The 16,611-nt window shown below is 45.2% G+C and overlaps 1 protein-coding gene across 2 annotated transcripts in view; it reads left to right on the forward strand.

The window, feature by feature from the left end:
- Positions 1-15,272, forward strand: part of LOC137353103 (cyclin-dependent kinase-like 1) — a 53,419-nt gene extending 38,147 nt beyond the window's left edge. Inside the window, exons 5-9 of one of the 2 annotated variants that reach the window (XM_068019093.1) lie at positions 1,149-1,349; positions 3,182-3,264; positions 4,959-5,015; positions 5,659-5,814; positions 14,594-15,272. In XM_068019093.1, coding sequence (XP_067875194.1) covers positions 1,149-1,349; positions 3,182-3,264; positions 4,959-5,015; positions 5,659-5,814; positions 14,594-14,617 — 521 coding nt within the window. In that variant the 3' untranslated portion in view covers positions 14,618-15,272. Of the gene's footprint in view, positions 1-1,148; positions 1,350-3,181; positions 3,265-4,958; positions 5,016-5,658; positions 5,815-9,462; positions 12,886-14,593 lie in introns of those variants that run through there. The other variant, XM_068019092.1, reaches the window with a different exon arrangement.
- Positions 15,273-16,611: the final 1,339 nt, after the last annotated feature.

Genomic DNA, 16,611 nt, shown 5'->3' on the forward strand with positions numbered 1-16,611 from the left:
ATGTCAGAGGTAGGTTCTTTACACAGAGAGTGGTGGGTGCGTGGAATGCGCTGCCAGTGGTGGTAGGAGAAACAGATACATTAGGGACATTTAAGCGACTCTTGGATAGGTACATGGATGATAGTAGAATGAAGGGCAGGTAGTTAGTTTGATCTTAGAGTAGGTTAAAGGTTCGGCACAACATCGTGGGCCGAAGGGCCTGTACTGTTCTATGTTCTATGCCTCAACTGGAGTATTGTGTCCAATTTTGGGTACCAAACTTTAGGATGGATGTGAAGGCATTCGAGAGGGTGCAGAAAAGATGTCTAAAATGGTTCTAGGGATGAGGGACTTCAGTTACAAGGAAAGATAACAGAAGATGGGGCTGTTCCCTAAAGAAGGATGAGAGGAGATTTGATAGAGGTGCTCAAAATTATGAGGGGGTCTGGATGGAATAGATGGGGAGAAACTGTTCCCATTGGTGGAAGGATTGAGAACCGGAGGACACTGATTTAAGGTGAATGCCAAAAGAACCAATGGCATCATAAGGAAAAACTTTTTTTATGCAGCGGGTAGTTAGGACCTGGAATGCATTGCCTGAGAGTGTGCTGGAGGCAGATTCAATCATGGCTTTCAAAAGAATATTGGCTAATTATCTGAAGAGAGAAGATTTACAGGGCTACTTGGAAAAGGCGGGGGAGTGGGACTGAGTTGTTCTTGCAGAGAGCTGGCACAGAAATGACCGGCTGAATGGCCTCCTTCTGCGCTGTAACCATTCTATGATTCTAAGCCCTAGGCTGCTATTTATAGCATAGCTAAACATCGCTAAAAACAAATTCCGATTGTTATCACATTGCTGTTTGTGGGACCTTGTGGTTTGCAAATTGGCTGCCATATTTCCTACTTTATAAGAGTGACCGGACTTCAAAAGTACTTAATTTGCTGTGAAGCACTTTGAACATCCCAAGGTCGTGAAAGTCACTATATAAATACAAGCCTTTCTTTTCTTTAAAAGGAGGAGAGAGAGAGAAGGCTGTTGCTAAACCGGTGCTGGTGAGCCCTGCTGTCTGAGGAGCTCAGGGAGCCCCTGCTCACTGTTGTAGGGAGGTGTGACTGGCCTCTGCTGACCTTGACACGTTGACATCTTAATTTTAATCATTGTGTTCCAGCTGGTCCAGGGGATGACTACACGGATTATGTGGCGACTCGCTGGTACCGGGCCCCGGAGCTACTGGTCGGAGACACTCAGTACGGCCCCCCAGTGGATGTCTGGGCAATAGGCTGTGTTTTTGCTGAGCTCACTTCGGGCAATCCTTTATGGCCCGGCCGGTCAGATGTCGATCAGCTCTATCTAATCAGGAGGACGCTGGGTAAGCTGCAGATCCCGGGTCAGTTCCAGCTGTCTCTGTCGCCCAGGATCTTTCTGGCATTGGATGCATTTGTTGTGGCTAGTGGGTCACGTTAATCAATTAATTCAGAGTGTGCCGAATAACCAATTAATGCCGCAGAGGGGCAGTTTAACTGGTTGGATCTTTCTGAGGCAGACAGCACCAGCTTTACCTACATTATCTTTTTGAAGTATTTCACTGCTGAATTGCAAAGTCAGGGATGTTGTTAATCATGTACCCCTTATCCCGATGTAGGATTGCCAACTCTGTATGGATGTGTTTCATCACATGACCACCACCACACTCACGCCATTGGTCACCCAGAATGTCCATCATTGTGGCGTCCCACCTTCTCATGGCCAATTGGAAAGCAAACAGAAATTTTGCCAATTCTTGATTGCCAAATAGCCTCATCCCTCCCCATCAGAAACAAAAGTGCACCAGAAAATATATTTATTGTTTTTCAGTGTCCTATGATTTTTCTGCTGGGTTGTCGTAGCAGTGTCCAGGAATCCAGTGTACAGAATCTTTAATTCCTGGAGACTCCAGGACGATCCTGAAGGGTTGACAACCATCACCATATTTCCCACCGTACATCTTTTTGCAAGGAATCACCAAGTGGAAAACACTATTAACTGGCATAAGCAAAGGCTGCATCCTAGTTCCCCTCGCTCTCGGACCTCTGCATGTTTGGTGGAGGTCAGCCAGGGGGCGGGTGGGGGGGAGGGATGCTCCTTGTAATATCAAGGCTCAGTAATAGCTTTAAGTAATTCCAACTATTATAATTCAGCACTGCCATTTTCCTGCTTTGAGGCCTAGTCACAGGTTATTACAGTGTAGCAGTTATGTTACTAGACTAATAACCCAGAGAATGAGAGTTCAATCCCAATGTGGCAGTTTGAGAATTTGAATTCCATTTAAATTCTATATAAAATCTGGAAATAAAATTAAACGCTTCAGTAAAAGTGACTATGAAGTTTAAAAACCCAACTGGTTCACTATTGCCCTTTTGGAAGGTAACCTGATGTCCTTACCCAGTCTGACTGTGACTGCAGTCCACAGCAATATTTTTGACTCTTAACTGTTCTCTGAAATGCCCAAGCAAGCCATTCAAATTGGTTCAAGGAGAAGGCTCATTGCCACAATATCAGGGATGGGTAATACCAGCCTTGCCAGCAATACCTACATGCCAGGGTTGTTCTGTCAATTTTCAGGCGTGGAGTGTCCTTTGGCTGGGGAACTTAGTTTATTAAAAGCTTTATGTAACAGGAGAAAAAGTAGCAAAATCATGAACTGTCAATGTGCAATATCTAGGTTGTGGTCTGAGAACAGAAGTGTTTACCATAGAATCTCTCAACAGAAGGAGGCCATTCAGCCCATCATGCTAGTGCCAGTACTTTGAAAGAACAATCCAATTAGTCCGTTTCCTCATAGCCCTGCAATTTTTTTGCCCTTCGCGTGTTTTGTCAGATTCCCTTTTGAAAGTTACTATTTCAAGTGCTTCCACCACCCTTTCATCCAGTGCATTCCAAATCAAAACATGCTGCATTTAAAAAAAAAAAAATTCCCCTCATCTCCTTTTGGATCTTTTGCCAATTACTTAGAACTGTGTCCTCTGGTTACTGATGTTCCTCAGTGTTTATCGAGCTTGTTTGAAGATCCTATTGTGCTGCCCACTCCAGTCCCAGCTGTCTCTAGTATTTGAGCTTATCTTGATGTTGAGGCAGGAGAATGACCTCTATCTCGCTCGACATTGTACCTCAGTCACATTCTTCACATGGACTGTGTGTGATGTTTTCTCTCTGCTCTCACAGGGGATCTCATCCCTCGGCACCAAAAGGTGTTCAGTTCCAACCAGTTCTTCAGTGGAGTCAACATTCCTGTTCCTGACATCATGGTAAGGACTCCCCAACCCCCCCCCCCCCCCCCCCTCCCACACTTTACAAAATGAATGACTTGCACCTTTCACAACTTTGGGACATCCCAATGAAGTACTTGTAAAGTGTAGTCACTGTTGTAATGCAGGAAATGTTGCAGTCCACATTGCAAATAGCAATAAGATAATGACATGATCTGTTTTAGTGATGTTTGTGAAGGGATAAATATGGGACAGGACACAGAGGACGGCTTCCTTGCTCTCCTTTGAAATACTACCTTGGGATGTTTTACAAGGCCTCTTTAATGTCTCATCTGAAAAACAGCATCTCTGATAGTGCAGCACTCCCTCAGTACTGCACTGGGAATGTTGTCTTGGATTATTTGCTCAAGTCTCTGGAGTAGGACTTGAACCCACAACTGTCTGACTCAGAGGTGAGAGTGCTACCTACTGAGCCGTAGCTTACAGCCGGGGTCAAATCTGTGAGTTTCAGCTTCGTCCTGGATATGGGTTTTGGGGGTTCATAGCAAGAGAATAAAAAGACAAAGATTTACATTTTATATTGTGTCTATCACAACCCCAGGACGTTCCAGAAGCACTTTACAGCCATTGAAGTATGCTTTTTAAAGTGCCGTCCTCAGTCAATGTCTTTTAACTTGATGGAGGAATGGAAATCCTTTCTGCTGTCCTGGGGGAGAAGTCTTGAGCTGGGGGTCAGTTCTGTGAGATGGCAGCCGACCCCCACAACCATACCCAAAGGTTATGAGCTGAGACGGTGAGTGCTGCCAGGCCAATCAACCAGCTTCACTGCCACATCAGGGCCTGCTCTCATCAGAGTTCCACGCACCTAACATGGTGGATAGTGACCAAGAGTCAGAGCCTTAGCTCATTTTTCTTTCTTCTCTTTCCCCACTGTCTTCCCTCCATCAGCCCACGGGTGCTGAGGCCAACTGTAGCATCCCAAGTGCAACCCCAGCTGAGAATGGCTAACTCGGCACGGACCATAGCTGGAACTACTAGTTGGTTGGCGGCCTATTCACACGCCCATGCCACTGGGGCAGGTAAGATGGTCAGTCATTTCCCCAGAGCAGTTTAGGGGCCTAACCCTTAACCAGACCCCTAATACCATACTGCCAACACCCTGACCTGTTTGGGGAGGGAATGCGGGGAGTTGAAATGCAGTTGATGCAGCATGTGAAATTATATGTGAACTATGACTTTCTGAAAAGGTCAACTGTCTACAATACTGACATGATCTCATTATCTTGTGCCCCTGTGCATGTCTCATTGTTACAGCCCTGACAATCACTCTTAAAAGTGTCCAGCAGTTGAGTCTGCAGCCACAGTGTGTACTGCCAAAACAGGAATTTTTACATTGCAAGCCAGGAGTTCCTGATGGTGCTGTTAGTTCAACTCCAGCATCGGATTTGTTTCCATAGCAACTGCTCATTCCACAGAGAAAAAATGTATTCCTCAAATTTTCCCACAGATGTGGCGAGATGCACGGGGTGGGCAGAGCTGTGTGGAGTCTCCCACTTGGGGTTTTCCATTGGCTTCTGTTATTGCCCGCTGCAGGCAACTTCTAAACTGGGATTATCCTAATGAATTTGTGGAAGGGGGATGCAGAACAGGATTGGATCTGGAGATGGGAATCTTGCCGGTGCTGAGAGGGGCTCAGGCATAGCGCTAACACTGTTACTTGCTTGTCTCCCCAGGAGCCATTGGAGGTGAAGTTTCCACACATCTCTGCTCAGGCACTCCACTTAATGAAGGTGAGTGAACACCTTCAGCTGCCAGTAACCTATCGCAGTGTGAAACATCCCAAATACCACCACACTGGGAGAGACACCACACAGAGTGTGATGTAGGCAACTCCAGGCTGACCTACGTCACTCAGATCTGCAGAACTGAGAATATTGAAAACATGATTGGCTCCTGTTCAATTCGGTTGCTACTTGCTTATATTAAAGGCATTTGCTGTATTAGAGTCCCTAACCCTGACTGCATAACAGTATTATCTACAGCATACCTTCACAGCAGCACTTGATACGTACCACACCCTGAGGAATATTCTGCTATGCCCCACACTCTTCACTAAATTCTGATATGCCCACACACTTCTCTCTGTAATATTCTGTTATGCTCCACACCGTCACTGTAATATTCTGATCTATCCCACACCCCTCACTATAATCTGTTATGCTCCACGCCCTCACTGTAATATCCTGATAGACCCTACACTATAAGACACTATTTTATACCCCATACCTCAGTTAACACTCTGATGTACCCCTCACTCACAGGCCCGGGTGGGTGTGCCTTGATCTCTGCTACATTCTGTGCTGCGATTCGACAGTGTTGAAGATTTGGGCAGGGCTCAGTGTGAAAGTCTGTCACCTCTGTTACTTGTCCTAGGGCTGTCTGATGATGAACCCCACAGAGAGACTGACATGTGAGCAGTTGCTGCAGCACCCACACTTTGACAGCTGTCGGGAGGAAATGGAGAGCAGCCGAGATGCTGAGAAGCTCAACAGGAGGCATGAGAGGATGCCACGCAGGCGCCCACCAGGGGTAAGGGCGCAGAGTGCTTCAACCCATTGATGGGGTCAACCCGCCACTGCCCAGCCATTTTAATCACCATGGAACTGTAAGCCACATGTGGGTGAGGCAAATAAATTACAGGGGTTGTATCATATTCCCCAGTTACACATAACCATAAGAACATATGAAGTAGGAGGAGTAGGCCACATGACCCACTTGAGCCTGCTCCATCATTGAATAAGATCATAGCTGCTCTGATCTTGGCCTCAACACTTCCCTGCCTGTTCCCCATAACCCTTGACTCCTCTGTAATTCAAAGATCTGTCTGTCTCAGACTTGAATATATTCAGTGACTAAGCCGCCATTGCTCTCTGCGGAAGAGGGATTCACAACTCTCGAGAGAAGATATTCCTCCTCATCTCTGCCTTAAATGGGTGACACTTTATTCTGAAACTATGCACCCTAGTTCCAGATTCCCCATGAAAGGAAACATTTTCTCAACATCTACCCTGTCAAGCCCCCTCAGAATCTTCTATGTTTCAATAAGATCACCTCTTATTCTTCTAAACTCAAATGAGTATAGGCCCAACCTGCTCAAACTTTCCTCATAAGACAACCCCTTCATCCCAGGCATCAGCTTAGTGAACCTACTCTGAACTGCCCCCAAAGCAAATAAGGATAGCGGCCGGGATTTTTCCCTTGGCGGATGGGAACCGTCCACCGACTGAAAAGTAGGTGGTGAACCCGCTTCCGCCTGGCCTGGGGATCCGACCTGCATTTTGCGGTTCCTCGGCCTTTAATTTTTCTGAGGCGGGACTTCCACCCGCTTGAGGCAGGAAGTCCTGCCTAATGGAGCTGCCGGCCAATTAGCGGCCCAGCAGCGCCACCAGGAGCGGTGACCACTGCTGGGACTGCAGCCCAGATTCACAAAGAAGATGTTGGTGTTTTTTTTTTGACTGCAATTGTTGACAATGCGATCGATAGGTGGCGCTGTTTTGGCACATGCGCAAATACAGCATGTGCCACAAAAACATCACAGCTTGCGACTGTAGCAGCTGCCAGGACTAAAGATGGCGCTGCTCAAAGAATCACAGAGATGAAACCTAACAAACACGTGGCAGAATACATTGGCCGGAGTGAGAGTGTGGAGCGGGCCGGGGACAGCAGCGCGGGGAGACCAGCGGTAGCGGTGCCAGGGGAGGAGAAAGAAGGAGAGCGGGGGGGAGAGGGAGGGAGGAGGGTGGTGAAACGCTCAGGATCCATGGATTGTGGCATGCGACTGATGTCCAGCGCATGGCCACCTCCATCCGAAGGTGCTTCCAGGCAATTGTTGGGCAAATTAATTGGCTCTATCTCATCAGCCAGTCCTTGTGTTTATGGCGCATGCACAGAAAAAGGCACTCCCCTTCCGCTGCTCCTTCCTTTCCCTCCCCCCCCCCCCCTTCCTTTCCCTCCCCCCCCCCCCCCCTTCCTTTCCCTCCCCCCCCCCCCCCCCCTTCCTCTCCCTCCCTCCCCGGGGGGGCATGTTAGGTGTTGGGGGTGGTTGGGGCAGCAGGGGCACCCCTCCATCGGACACAGGCGGCTTTTCTTGGGCCTGGGCCGCCCTACGAGCCATGGGTAAAATCCCCGTGGCAGCGGGCGGAGGCCCTTAAGTGGCTGTTAACTGACCACTTAAGGGCCTTGATTGGCCTGGGGCGAGCGGGCCAATTTTCACTGCCGCCCTGTGTAAAGTGGTGGCGGAGGCAGGAGCAGGTCGGGAAGGGTCCCCAAGCCTCTAGTTCCATTTTAGGCCCCCCGCATTCCCGCTCTTTGGGCGGCGGGAGGGGGGAGGGCGTAAAATTCTGGCCACCAAAACAGTACGCAGTACTCTGAGTGGTTTCACCAACACCCTATGGAGATGTAGCATGACTTTCCTACTTTTATGCTCCATCTCCCTTGCAATAAAGGCCAACATTCCATTTGCCTTCCTAATTACTACTTGTACCTGCATGCTAACTTTTTATGTTTCATTTATGGGGACTCGGATTCCTCTGTACTGCAACTTTCTATAGTTTCTCTTTTTGCTTTTCTATTCTTCCTACCAAAGTGGATAACCTCACATTGACCACAGTACAGTTCATCCAAGTCATTAATATAGATATAGTTGAGGCCCCAGCACTGATCCCTGTGGCACACTATTTACAGTTTGCCAACTTGAAAATGACTCATTTATCCTGACTTTCTGTTTTCTGTCAGTTAGACAATTCTCTATCTATGCTAATATATTACCCCAACATCTTGTATGTAACCTTTCACGTGGCATCTTATCAAATGCCTTTTGGAAATCCAAATACACTACATCTACTGTAATAAAAGCAAAATACTGCGGATGCTGGAAATACTCAGCAGGTCTGCCAGCATCTGTGGAGAGAGAAGCAGAGTTTACGTTTCAGGTCAGTGACCTGAAGAAGGGTTACTGACCTGCAACGTTAACTCTGCTTCTCTCTCCACAGATGTTGCCAGACCTGGCTGAGTATTTCCAGCACTTCTTGTTTTTATTACACTACAGCTACTGGTTCACCTTTATCCACCCTGCTTGTTACATCCTCAATGGATTCTAATAAATTTATCAAACATGATTTCTCAAGCAGAGTCAATATGGTTTTATAGTGATTTTCTAAATGTCCTGCTACTACCTTAATAATGGATTCCAGCATTTTCCCAATGACATGTTGGGCTAACTAACCAGTTAATCTGCCTTTACAAATGGTGATTGAGGGATAAATATTGAGCCAAGACACCTGGGAGAGCTCCTGCTCTTTAGCAATAGTGTGTTGGGATCTTTTAACATTTGAATTACAGAGATGTTACAACACCAAGACCAACCGTTCAGCCCAACAAGTTCATGTTGGTGTTTATCCTCCACCCAAGGAGTAATCCTAATTCTACATGCCCATCCTTGTCAGTTACTGCTACCTCTTCAGCCCAAGGATTGATTTCCCAACAGGCACTGGTAGAAAAATGTGAATTTTAGAAGAGATTGTATGCAAGGGAGAGTTTTATGTCGAGCCTTTCACTCTAGATAAAGGCTGTGAGAATTAGGTAAAAACCTGGCTTGCATAATCTTTCCTTTAGCCATGTATCTATCTGATTCTTAAATGGCAAAATGGTCTCTGCCTCCATCACGAACACTCCACAGCCTCAAAACACTGTATATTAATTTAAAAAAAGCTTTCTGCTCTCTGTCCTAAATCTTTTGCATTTAATCTTGTATCTATGTCCCCTCGTTATGTGTCAGCTGTGGCTCAGTTGATAGCACTCTTGCCTCTGAGTCACAGGGTTGAGAGTTCAAGTTCTGCTCCAGGACTTGAGCACTAAAGTCAAGGTGACACTCCAGTGCAGTACTGAGGGAGTGTTGCACTGTCAGAGGAACTGTCTTTCATACAAGACGTTAAACTGCGACCCCGGTCTGCCCTCTGAGGTGAATGTAAAAGATGCCATGGCATTATTTGAAGAGGAGTGGGGGAGTTCTCCCTGGTGTCCTGGCCAATACAACATCACAAAAACAGATGATCTGTTCATTATCATACTGTTTTTTGTGGAGCTTGCTGTCTGCATTTCCTACATTACAGCAGTCGACAGTAAGATGATGCTGAGTATGTGTTTGTAGCTTTTTCTTTTTTTCCCTGCTCTCCTCAGCTCCAGTACCTGCCTCAACTAACTAGCAGCAACATCTCACCAGCGCCCGAGACCAAGAAGTACCACCGGCACAAGTACGACCATCACTTGCCCAACATCTGACTATATGGCAGCAAAAGCCAGCGAGCCCAGCCAAACGCCCATCTGCGCCTCCACAACTTCCCCACCAAGTGGAACTCCTGACAACCACTTCCAAACCCATTGCATTTAGAGGGACCTGGTCATTTAGTTCACGGCATTGAAGGGGGAGTTGGGGGTGGGGGGTGTTAGTGGAGAGGGACCTGTGTGCTTGGTATTGCAATGTGTGGTTGATGGAGCCTGCCTGGCAAATAGTAATTCTCTTGATGGCCAGGCCCCTTTTAATATATGAAGATACCTAAGACATACAGCCACAGTGGTGACATATTTACAATACATTTGTACCTTTCTGCTTTGCAGATTCTTTTTATAGGCCAGTAAATCCATCGGTGGCAGTCTTCCTAGTTGATTAATAGACTTTTTTTTAATACAAGAGGACAATGGAGTTAACACTTCAGAAACTGATTGCACAGAGCCACCTATTGGCCAGAGCCTACAACTGCAGTGTGATTGCTGATGTAGGAAAACTGAATGGGAAATGCTGACATAGCAATTTACATTGGGAAACATTGGTGGAAAGGGACCAAAAATAAAGATAGTAGGAGTAAGTGTTTATGGGCAGTGAGTGTCTTGCATCCTATGCAAGATTTTTAGAGAACCAAAAAAAAATCAGATTCTTTCTGTATAATATTAGTCAGTGGGATCTGTATTTACATTTGCACATGTCTCTGTGCATGTTTTAAGAATGACTCTTCCTCTTGTATGAATCCTAAGCATCAACCTAATCTTCCAAATACCCCAGGCTCTCCCACTCCTGGCTTTGGATGGCTGGTAGACGTAACTTTAAATCCCTCAGTGCAGATTTTGAACCAAATCCATTACTCCAGCCTGAAATTAAACCTGGAACAGTCTCCTATTTACACACTTGTTTTATAAAACTGACGGTTTAAAATTTACAGCAAGCACAAATGTACAGTTACAAATTGTTTTATTTTCCATGCATACCATTTCCGACAAACACTAAATGTTGTGTTTGAGAGGAGAGGTCATGGAGGTGAAGCTAACCTTGTGTCTAAGTTGGGGATGATATGTGGCTGGGATGAGTTAGGAATCTGCTGCAGCTTGTGGGTGGTGGAAAATACTGAAGTGTGCGAGAAGGGCCATTGAGCTTTGGGACAGCAGATAAGGACTACATTTCCCATGCACCCGCTGTCCCTGTTGGCAGGTGGAGACAGTAAGATGCCTATGGAAGCACTGGCTTTCCACCACAGTGCTGGAAAGAATTATGGTTTTCCTACTGACCCTGTTTATATGGAAGCAGTGCACTGTCATCAGCCACTGGCCTGATTCCCCAGGGCTGCTGCCTATCAACAGACTATTAATACAATAGTCCAAAGAGACAGCTAGAGCTAGGATTTCTGTGAATGTCACTGGCTCTAGTTGGATTATGTTGTATATCCTGTTCCACATACCCCTGAGGGTTGAGTCTGAGCTATGGCGTAGCTCCTGGTTTATTTAACACAATGTACTCCGCACAGATTGGAATGTGTATATGGAAAAAAAAAACAGTAGGTGTGCGTAATCTGGATTGGCCTCTACCCAGGGGATAGTCTCGCCCTTCATTCCTGTTGGTACCTCAGATAGCAGCTTTGCATGTGAGAGAATGGGGCTTCACTTCCCATGTGCTACAACCACCTGACTTTACCTCCTAGCCATAGACTATAATTATTGTGGGACCTTCCTGTATACAAATTGGCTGTCGTGTTTCCTACGTTACAACAGTGACTACACTTTAAAAGTACTTCATTGACTGTAAAATGCCTAGGTCCATGCTGAGATCATGAAAGGCGCTATATAAATACAATTTATGAAATGTTTCTTTTCTCAATCACCCATCAAGTAGGCCTCTTGTGTTCACTCAGTCTGTCTCCCTATGAACCATTAAAGGATCCTGACACATTATGGTGTGCACTGACTACTGTCTCTCAGTAACCCTGAGCTTTATACCCTGCCTGTACCTTGCACATAGAGTAATAAGAAGTGACTGAGACATGTCAGTAAGTGCACAAGTATCTCCCATTTAAAGATTATGGAGCAATTTAGTAGCCTATAAATCTTATGTATCAAAACTTTTAAAGCCTACCTGAGTGCTAGACATGGACACTGTGATAACTCAACCTTGTGCCTGGATGAGTCACTGCTCACTGACCCTCTACCATTAGGGTTGCCAACGGTCTAGGGTAATCCTGTAGTCTCCAGAGATGAAAGGTTAAGTGCCAGGACACTGCAAACAGAGAAAAATTATTGAAAAGTTTTTTCTACAATTTACTTTGAACACTTCCATTTATTGGAGATGGGTAAAGCCTGTTTAACCAAGTGAGGTGGTTGGTGATGAGAGATCATGTAACGAAACCTCGTCGTACATGGAGATTCATTATACAATATGGCAACAGTTCCTTTGACTTGAGACAGTCATTAAATCCCACACAGGCACCAGGCCACTGTCTCTTGCAGAAAAATATGCACCTTTGGAGAAGCTTGTGAATTCTGGGTGTGTACAGTACGGTGTTGCCTAAACTGAGGAACTAACATGACCTGCTGATTTGGGGCTGGTCTAAGGGTCTCCAGTCTGAGGCAAACAATAGATATCATTGTAGAAGGCCATTTGGCCCATCATGCCTGTGATAGATTTTTAGGAGAGCTATCCAATTAGACCTACTCCCCATAGCCCTGCACATTCTTTCCTTTTGAAGTGTGTATCCAGTTCCTATTTGAAAGTTACTGCTAAGTGCAGCCTGCGACTGACCAATAATCCAAGTGGCCTATAAATGGGATGATACAGGATAACTGAAGTGGGACTTGAACCCTCAACCTTCTGATTCAGAGACAAGCGTACCACCCGAGCCACAGCTGGTATGTTTTTCAGTTGTAAAGCAGAGGGGAAAGGGAGGGACTAATGTGGCCCCAATGTGCTCTTCTTTCCCCAGATAAAAATGGAAGAGCATCATTCTTTTCAGCCATAGCAGCCTCTGTTGAAATAGTGAGGGAGAACCATGCACAGCCTCTGCTTCTCTGACACCTCTCGTCACACACAGTATGATCACATTTATAGGCTACTTGGATTGTTAATGAATTGCGAGTTATCAACCAAACAGGTTACAGATGACTGGTGACTTTGTGGAACTGGGTCTGGTCCACTATAAGGGTACACGAATGGGCGGCCGCTCCTGAGGACTAGCACCCTCGCTCTAGCCAATTTGTGTCAGGTTATATACACCAAAGGCCCAGCCCAGGTAGGCACAGGATACTTCTGTATAATATTAAACACGTTTATTTGAAACTAAACTGAACAATTGGTGGTCTTTTTGTGTTTATCAGTCACTTACAAATACTGACAAGGGAGATCATTCAGCCTTCAGGACAACATAACCCGAATTGCCTATTTTTCCTCAAGTTCAATGGTCAGAGTGATTAATCCTTCCTACCAATTAAAGAAGGTGACGTTTGAAGCATCAGCACAGCAAGGGTTAAAGGTAGACTGAACAGCCTCAATATTTCAGCAGTCTTATTCCATTGGTTTTTGAAGGGCTGCAGTGACACCATGCTGCCTTTTACTCAGCAACAATGCCTTTGTAGGCTCAACAGTGACACCATGGGGCTGTTGGATTTTCTGCAGCTGCTCCCTCGAACAAAGGAAGAGGATTCTATAGTCGCAGAATCTTTTCAGTGCAGAAGGAGGCCATTTGGCCCTTCGTTTCTGCACTGGCTCTCTGAAAGAGCAATTACATCAGTTCCATTCCCCTGCCTTATCCCCATAACCCTGCACATTCTTCCTTTTCATATAACTGAATACTTCAATTGAACCTGCCTCCACCACCTTCTCAGGCAGTGCATTCCACTCGCTGCATGAAAAAGTTTTTCCTCCTGTTACTTTTGCTTCTCTTACCAAATACTTTAAATCTGTGACCTCTTGTTCTCGATCCTTTCACGAATGGGAACAGTTTCTCTATCTACTCTGTCAGGACTGCTCATGAAGGGCCTGTTTCAGTGCTGTATCTGTAAATAAAAATAAAATAAATCACCTCTCAGCCTTCTCGTCTCCAAAAAAACCAGTCCTAACTTCTCCAATCTATCTTCATAACTGAAATTCCTCATCCCTGGAACCATTCTCCTGAATCTCTGTACTCTCTCCAATGCCTTCGCGACGTTCCTCAAGTTCCGCGCCCAGAATTGGACGCAATACTCCAGTTGAGGCCCCACTAGTATCTTATACAAGTTCAACATAACTTCCTTGCTCTTGTACTCTATGCCCCTATTAATATAGCCCAGGATACCGTATGCTTTATTAACCACGCTGTCAAAACCCATCCTGCTACCTTCAATGATTTATGCATGTAAACACCTCAGTCTCTCTGCTCCTGCACCCCCTTTAGAATTGTACCCTTTATTCTATATTGTCTCTCCATGTTCTTCCTACCAAAATGAACGACTTCACATTTCTCTACATTGAACTTCCTCTGCCACCTGTCTGCCCATTCCACCAACTTGTCTATGTCCTTTTGAAGTTCTACACTATCCTCCTCACAGTTCACAATGATTCCAAGTTTCGTATCATCTGCAAACTTTGAAATTGTGCCCTGTACACCAAGGTCTAGGTCATTAATATATATCAGGAAAAGCAAGGGTCCCAACACTGATCCCTGGGGAACTCCACGACAAACCTTCCTCCAACCCGAAAAACATCCATTAACCACTACTCTTTGTTTCCTGTCACTCAGCCAATTTCATATCCATGTTGCTACTGTCCCTTTTATTCCATGAGCTACAAGTTTGTTCACAGGTCTGTTGTGTGGCACTGTATCAAATACCTTTTGAAAGTCCATATACACCAATCAACAGCATTGCCCTCATCAACCCTCTCTGTCACCTCCTCCAAAAACTCCTGCAAGTTAGTTAAACATGATTTTCCCTTAAGAAATCCATGCTGCCTTTCCTTAATTAACTCACATTAGTCCATGTAACTATTGATTTTGTCTCGAATTATTTTTTCTAGACGTTTTCCCACCACCGAAGTTAAACTGACTGGCCTGTGGTCACGTGAATATTGGGCAAAAAGAAAAATACTGTTGACGCTGGAAATCTGAAACTAAATGAGGAGACAGTCAGCAGGTCAACAATTCAAGTGGCCTGTAAATGTATGTGCAGAGAGGGTACTTGGCATAGAAATCAGAGGGTATGCTCAGTTCTCCCTCCGATAGCCAGCCTAAGAACTGTATGAACAGACGCTGTAAAGTGAAAAGAATGGAGCTCCACCATTTTTATTCAGGGACAGAAGAGCACATGTTAGTACTATCGCCCTCTCCTCTCTACTGGATTTACAGTTGAAAACATGCAAGCTGTGGCACAGTGGGTTACACTCTTAGCTCGGAGTCAAAAGTTTGTGTGTTCAAGTCCCACTCCAAAGACTTGAGCATAATAATACAATTTGAGGGAGTGCTGAACTGTCAGAGCTGCCATCTTTTGGAGGAGTTAAACCAAGGCCCTGTCTGCCCTCTCAGGTAGAGGTCAGAAAGATCCCATGCCACTATATCAAATAAAAGCAGGAAATTTTTTCCTGGTGTCCCGGCCAATATTTATCTGTCAACCAACATCACTATAGATTCTGGTCATTATCACATTGCTGTTTGTGGGATCTTGCTGTTGCCAAATTGGCTGTCACATTTCTTGTATCACAACAGTGACGACACTTCGAAAGTACTTCTTTGACTGTAAAGTGCTTTGGGATGTCCTGAAGTTGTGAAAAGTGCTGTACAAATGTAAGTCTTTCTTAGTGGTTGGTCTGTGATTAAAATTTTAGCTTTGAGCACAGCCCTCATGAATGGCAAAAATCAAAAATCACAGAGAACCACAACAGGCTAATACAAAAAGAAATGCTTTACAACATCTGTCCTGGATAAGGAATTTCGTCTAGAAGTGCATCATCCTTTAGTCTCACATGCACAGAACAACAGGTAGGCTATGCTAGTGGTTGGTTACCTGTACAGGTGAGTGATCCTTCAAAGTAAACTCAAGCCAGTGACATTCCTCTTACAATGGAATGCTCCCTTCTAATCAACTGCAATTTGGCTAAATATTCTTCCCTGTAAACCTATCGTGGTGTGGAAAGCAGGCTAGTGCTTCATTGTCAAGCTCCCAATGTACTGCCCTCCATACAGCAGTCCTGAGCCCATTTCAGCTATTTATAGAATCAATACAGCACAGGAGGCCATTGGCCCATCATATTCGTACCAGCTCTCTGCAAGAACAACTCACCTAGTTCCATTCGCCCAACTTTTCCCCATAGCATTGCAATTTCTTTTTCTTCAGATATTTATCCAGTTATCTTTTGAAGGCCTCGATTGAATCTGCATCCACCACACTCTCAGGCAGTGCATTCCAGATCCTAACCACTCCCTGCATAATTGTTTTTCCTCAGGTTATGGATCCTTCAGCCAACGGAAGAGTCTCTCCCCATCTACTCTGTCCAGGCCCCTCATGATTTTGAACACCTCTAGCAAATCTCCTCTTAATCTTCTCTGCTCCAAGGAGAACAGACCCAGCTTCTCCAATCTATTCACATAACTGAAGTTCCTCATTCCTGAAACCATTCTCATGAATCTTTTCTGCATCCTCTCTAATGCCTTAAGATCCTTCCAAAAGTGTGATGCCCAGAACTGAACATAAATGTTCCAGTTGAGGCTGTACCAGTGTTTTATACAGGTTTATCGTAACTTCCTTGTTTTTGTAATCTATGTCCCTATTTATAAAGCCCGGGATCTCATATGTTTTATTAACTGCTTTCTTAACCTGCCCTGCAATCTTCCATGATTTATGCACATATACCCCCAGGTCCCTCTGCTCCTGCACCTCCTTTAGAATTGTACCCTTTAATTTATATTGCCGCTCCTTGTTGTGCCTTCCAAAATGAATCACTTCACTTTTTTTTTGCATTAAATTACATCTGCCACTTGTCCGCTTATTCCACCAACCTATGACCTCTTGAAGTTTATCACTTTCCTCCACACAGTTCAC

The sequence above is a fragment of the Heterodontus francisci genome, chromosome 40 (assembly GCF_036365525.1).
Source record: "Heterodontus francisci isolate sHetFra1 chromosome 40, sHetFra1.hap1, whole genome shotgun sequence".
NCBI lineage: Eukaryota > Metazoa > Chordata > Chondrichthyes > Heterodontiformes > Heterodontidae > Heterodontus > Heterodontus francisci.